The 7,032-nt window shown below is 34.3% G+C and overlaps 1 protein-coding gene across 1 annotated transcript; it reads left to right on the top strand.

The window, feature by feature from the left end:
• The first annotated feature begins 2,750 nt into the window (after nucleotides 1-2,750).
• Nucleotides 2,751-4,568, top strand: LOC129263065 (uncharacterized). Its single transcript, XM_064100613.1, has one exon. The coding sequence runs from the start codon at nucleotides 2,769-2,771 to the stop codon at nucleotides 4,566-4,568; it is 1,800 nt and encodes a 599-aa protein (XP_063956683.1). The 5' UTR covers nucleotides 2,751-2,768.
• The last annotated feature ends 2,464 nt before the right edge of the window (nucleotides 4,569-7,032 follow it).

Genomic DNA, 7,032 nt, shown 5'->3' with positions numbered 1-7,032 from the left:
GAAACGGATCATAAAAGGAAAAAAAACATCATTAAATGATTTTAAGGTGACTAAAAGGCGTTAGTATATAATAAATTAATATTTTCATCTCCTTCGATCTCTTTTTTAAAATATTAATTTCATGTCCCATAGACTTTGTAAACAATGTATGAAAATGAGCCATTTTCGGCTTAACATTATCGGGGAAGGGGGGGGTCCATCATGATTCCATCATTTTAGGGTCAAAGCACAGCCTCGACGACACTTACATCATGTGACTACTTGAAAATTGTTTGGTTGTGTCATTTCTTGTCTCTAGGGATTCTCAATGGGGTGTCTATAATCAACCCAGGAAACGCCCCTTCAGGTTTGGAAAATTGGTTCGCACTGTGCATTGTAGCGAGATGTGATCGTGTCAAAAGTTTCCGTTCTTGACAACACTCTTGTATGCGTTATTAGGACAATTTCATTTCTTTGAGATAAAATATTAAAAAAAACATCAAAGAAACATCTCGACGATCGATTCTTGTTCAGATCTCATTATATGGTGACGTCATAACATACCAGCTGGAAACACTGAAATTACAGTAAGTAGCCAACATCAAAGATATAGCAATGTGATCTCCGTGTTAAAACTACAATGTGTATCAATTCGCTGAATCTCAGTCTCCAATTTGATGACAAAATTGGTTGCCTAAAAGTCTGTTTTAAATTCAAGCAATCCTGTGATTTCGTCACAATATCTTAGAGGATATAATGAAACACATTTATTGAAAGGTACGAACTATATTCTAATAATACCAGTGTAATTGTTTCGAGTTATTGTAAATATTGATTGAAGGTATGTGATCCTTACATTAAGTTCGATACGAGATCAAATTAATAGTGGAAATAATATTAATATAACAATGTAACCAACGTTAATACCAATATCCGTTGCAAAAAATAGGACTAACAGATTCGTGGAAAATTCAGTGATAGTATTATGTGTGTGCCACCCCCTATTCATCAACAGAAATATTCAAGTCCCAGTTGAAAACTTATTCAATCTCCCATTAACAGTTTAATATTGTGTTTATTCAGAAGAATTCAAATTCTATTCTTGTTTGTTTTCTATTGTTGTGTTTTGTGTTTATTTTCCTTGAAGCGCCATGAGCACCGAAAGGTGGACCTGTGCGCTATATAAGTAGCCACCGTTATTATTATTATTATTATTCGCCATGTGACATAACTTCCATACCTAATTTGTTTAATTAAATATGAAAAAAATACCTTGGCATTCAATATATCACCAGGAATAATATATGATTCGCACTAAAGGATCTTATACCATTTCAAACTGGGGTTCTAATGAATTATTTTATGACATTGTATAAAGACAGTTGCTCGAATGTGATTACACTAAAAAAAAAGAAGTTCCAATGATTGTTGTATTTCTCATTTAATTCAGTCATTCTAACCATTGTTTTGAAGGACTTTATCGAACACTTTGTGAAGACATTGATATCCAAGTGTAAACTTGTTATCGATACGTACTGTATAAGTGAGAGAATGAAGTATCCGTTAAAAACGGAGCTACAAAACTTCAATTCGTGAGAACAATGTTCGGGGAAGGGGGAGGGGGTATAAAACATTCCACATCGAGGCTTACGCACAGTCACATAATATTATCAAACTGCTTATGCTTACTCGAAGCGTAAATAATATGAATGTATATATACATGTATATATAAACCAAGAAAGCTTCAACGGGCAACAAACAAAAACTCGATCAACATTATAGGTTAAAAAGTAACGGAAATATCAAAATTTGACAATATTTTGTGAAAAAGGGTAGGTTTATAAATGCAGTTGATGGTATATGCGTGAGCAATATGTCTCCCAGTAACAAATTAAGAAAAAGATTATCTTACATATTTAATCAAAAGTCAATCATATTTTCTCATTTGTGGAAAAAAACCTTGAGTAAATCACCTAAGATTCATTTCGTAAGTGAATAACAACCAGACGGTCGGGAGATTTATATTTACAAAGCCATGCCGAGAAGGGTTTCATAGTTGTATTATTCCCTATTTTCATTGTTATATTTGTCAGGCATTATTCTTTTTATTCTATTCAATTCATATCATTTTCAGCCTGGAGTAAACCTTCAACCTTCTGCTGCATAAGTAACCACGCAATCTTCGGCAAATATTAGGTGAATAAGGTATCTTGGAGAGCTTACCACAACAGGTAATATGTCAAATTGTGAGAAGCAAATGTTTTCTCATTTTATCACAACAATCAGAAATATTTGTTCTTGTAATTTATGTCATTGCTAATTTAAAGCTTTCAAGATTAAAAAGAAAAAAAAATCACAATAAAGGCATTTGCCAACATTAGGAGAGAAGTCGTTTCTATGACTTATTATTTCTCTCTGTCTCTCTCTCCCTCTTTCTCTTTCTCTCTCTCTCTAACTTTTTCATCCTACTCTCCCTTTCTCTCTTCCCTATTCTTACTCTCATTCTTATTGATTCTTTTTTTTCTTCTTTTTTTTTAACCGCTACTCTGTCTCCCTCCCTCCACCTCTATCCCCCCCCCCCCTTTATTCAAATCACCCCCATTTCTCTGTTTGCATTCTCTCTCCCCCTCCACTCTAACTCTCCCCCTTTATAAATCTTTACCACTCCATCTACTCTCTCCCTCTCTCTTTCTCTATCTATCTATCGATTTATCTATCTATCCACCTTCCCTTTTATATATATATATATTTTGTCTACCATTTTCATCAGATCAATACTCTGATCGCCATGGCAACTAACTTCACCCAAGACCAACAATGTGAAGGAAAGGAGTGTCAATCAATCACAGATGTGACGTACTACGTGGAGGAGAAGAAGAGACTCTGTGATGACTGCGCCTCTAAAGAAGAATGCATCGCAAGAGTTAAAAGAGGTGTACCAAATATTTATTGTGAAGAACACGATGAAAAGGTAAAATTATATTGTAAAACTCATGGTGTACCATTGTGTTATTCATGCGCTATGATCAAACATCAACAGCCTTGTGTGCAACAAGATATTAATGATGCAATAAAAGAAAGTGGGGCGAGGCTAACAGTTCTAAAAGAAAGAGCGAGGGACAAAGTGAAAGAAGGTCGTCTTTATGAAGATGAAATTGACCAATGCACGAAAGACACAGGCACACATCTACAAGCTTTGAAAGATGAAGTTAATTCCATAATCAAGGAGGCGATCAACGCATATAAAGTCAAGGAGAAGACGGAGGCTGACAAAATCAACAAAGAATTTGATGGTAAGAATCAAGCACTTCAAGAAGAGATTATGAAGATCAATGAGAAGATTCGAAAGAACAATGAAGAGAGAGAGAAACAACTTGAATTAATCCATACAAATGCACAGATTAGTCAAGGACACACGGACAATAAGAAGATTGGTCTTCATAGAGACATTGATAACATTGTTAAAGAGAAGGATAGGAAGATCAGAGAGTTGATGAAATCACTGCAGGATGACACAAAAACAATAGAGAATGCAATACAGACCATAGATACAGTACTAGAAGACGATAAAAACATAGTTAAAGACGGTCATAGTGTGAACATGTCAGTGATTGATAAACTAAAGAAACCACTTTATAAGAATGATGTGAAACAAATCACTGATAGAATATCATGTGTGAGGTTTGTGAAGAGTGTTGGGAGAGAAAAGTATGATGGTAGGATTGATGGGTATGATGGCGAGTGGATGCTTAGTGATACAATCAGTGTCAAATATAAAATCACATCCCCAGTTATTGTGGGTTGCATAGATGAATGTAATGTGATCATCAATGGTAGCATGCATACATACATGTTAGATATTAACGCTAACCACATCCAGAGAGTGATAACGGGTACTAATACATCATGGGTAATCTCCTGTGCATTACTGAATGATGACAAGATAGTGTGTGGTCGACTGCATAAAGGTTGTACAGGGGACAGTTTGACTGGATGCATCAGTGTGTATGACAGACAATGGACGCGCATCAATGACGTCACAATACCAAGAAACACAACGCGCAATACCTCATCGGTGGATGTAGCTGTTGACCGTGATGGGATGATCATTGCTGCTGAGTGTGGTCAGTCTAAGATATACGTCATCAACCCAGCTGATAGTAAGATCGTGAATACCATCACATGTAAACAGGATGTAGTGATGCGAGGTGTGCTATCATCAGGTCACATCATCGCTCAACCTTCCTCTTATGACAAGAGAGTACTAATCATAGACAGGCAGGGTGGTCAAAGGGAAATCCCCCACAGTGATGTCATCTATAATGTCAGTGTTGATCCTATAACAGACGACCTCTACGTCGTGACATCAGATAATGAGTACAAGACGTGTGTCATTGATCAGGTGATGAGTGGGAATGAAGTGAAGAAGAGAAGAGTGACGTCATTACCTCTATCAACTAGACTGACTGGGAAGGGAGATAGAGTGGTTTACCTACTAACCTCCAGTGTAATGATCTCATCATCAGGCAAGATAATTGATTGTAATGGAGATAGTATTATCGTATTCGAAAAGCGACTCACATTCTAAACGATGATATGTCGGGATCATTCATGATGATGAATATGAGACACACTGACCAGAATAATACCATCTTTGGATAATTGAAATATCGGTAGCAGTGAGGCCTAATAAGACCTAATAAATCTGACCCATTTTAAACATCACGGTTAACAATAGGCATTTATATTTAAAAAAATCCTGCATCCAAGAACATGTATCGTGCATGTGGAAATAGGATTCTATATCACTGGTTGAAAATATTATTGGCGAGGTCATATTTGATTTGATTTATTGTTTTCTTCTGCATCCATAACATTCGTATAATACATTTTTCATAACATAATAAACATAATACATGTATGCTAGCATTTTTGGCATGAATCATAAATAAAGAGTATTAAAAAGATAATTTCAGACAAAAATGATTAACTATATGATATTCACAATTTGCAGGAGAAGGATTGTCATCATAAGCAGATTGCTTGAAAAAAAAGATAATATTGCATATAATAATACGAGGCCGTCATCATCATCAAGCCTAGACGCCACGATGGATTTCCTTTAGAAAGTATTGCTTTGCAAAATGTATAATACATCTTGTAATACTTATTTTCACAATTTATATTACGACTAATACTACAGTTTTGTTATATAATACCTTTGTATATTTTGACATTCTGATACCGATGTGAATAAAAGGAAATCAAAACAAATAATGTCATTTTCCAGTATTTGAAAGATAGATAACCAAACACACTCACGATTTGAAGGTGCAGATATTGATCAGATTCTACTGAGTGCAGTGGCTGAACAACTTAATTCAAGAATTTACAAGAATCCAGAGATTTATCGTAAAATTGAACAAAGAGATATAAATCAATACAGATTAGAATCATTTTCTCTCAATTAGACTGACAATCCTCACTTAGCGAATTCTTTTCATGACAATGTATAACTTACTTCCATAACAATATTCCATAAGCCTGCCAGAATTCTAATTTAAACATTGTGTCACATTTCTGTTTCAATCTCATTTGTTTCGCTTGCCATCCTAATAGCAATTAGATTTCTATCAGCGAACAAACTAAGAGCAAAACACTAACAAGACTGATTGGAATACGATTCAATGTAGATTTATTTATTTTGGCCTTTTAAGTGCAAACATAAGGGACCCCGTCGTATAAAAAATATTCACTTTTAGCCCAAATATTGGCCAAGAGCGTTTTTCTTAAATATATTTTCCTTTTAGCATCATTCTTTTATCAAATAAACTAAGAAATATAATACAAGGTTTAATGAATTCAACGGTGTATATAAAATAAATAACGTATAAGATTAAGGGAACTTGGCGCGCCAAGTCGACTGCTAATTGCAAATACAGATATGGAACATAAATATGCACAATACTTATTAAAGGGGGACACATGGATATTTCACATGCTTATGTTATGTTGCATGGTTGACTGGCATGGAGAGAGAGAGAGAGAGAGAGATAGAGAGAGAGAGAGAGAGCGCGGGGGCTAATAGGAAGATAAATGTAAGATGATTGGACAGAAAGAAAGGAGGGAGAAGATGATGAGTAGAATCTGTTTCAACAATATACATCGATCCCTTAATATACTGTATAGTCATTTCTATGTGCAGTAGGTCAATTGAGTTTACTAAAACCGTTACTGAGAGGGTTAAAAGTTGTGCATTGTTTTTTCAATAGAATGTTTATTCGAGAAAAAAATTCTATATTTTGACATAATTCATATACTGAGAAACCAGTGAACTAACACTTGATAAAGTTATGATAAAATCATTGTATTTACACGAAATATATTCAGCCATTTTTTAAACAACCTTTATGAAAGGCAGACCCACTATGTACAGTATAACTGAAAATTGTGAATTTTAAAATAACAGTTTGCTTTTGAATATTTGTTTTCAATCAGACCATTAACAATAATGATCAATATCAGAATCATGTAAAATAAATGTTTATTCATCTTGGCCTTATTTACATAAAGAATTGTAAGCCTTGCGTAAGAAATATTTTGTTTTGAAATGTGATACTGTAAATAGTTCAGGTTTTTTTTATAGTTATGAAACTATCATTATGTAATAAGAATTCGTCTTTGATTGATGTTGATGGTTCCATAGCAAAATCAAACTGCAAATTGGTTCAATCTTTTATGCACAATATAAACATATATTTGGGAAATTATGTGTATTTCTCTTATACATGAGACTTAAGTGATTTTTGTTTGAACATGAGGTTTATATATTATACCTTATTCTTTATATTCATGATACCATACTGCTCAATGTGGTGACAATGATGATGATGATGATGATGATGATAATGATAATGATGATGATGACGATGGTGATGGTGATGGTGATGATGATGATGATGGTGATGATGAAGATGATGATGATGATGATGATGATGATGATAATGATGATGATGATCGTGATGATGATAATGATGATGATGGTGATGATG

This window comes from Lytechinus pictus, chromosome 6 (assembly GCF_037042905.1).
Source record: "Lytechinus pictus isolate F3 Inbred chromosome 6, Lp3.0, whole genome shotgun sequence".
Taxonomy (NCBI): Eukaryota; Metazoa; Echinodermata; class Echinoidea; order Temnopleuroida; family Toxopneustidae; genus Lytechinus; species Lytechinus pictus.
This window is presented reverse-complemented; position numbering and strand designations above follow the sequence as displayed.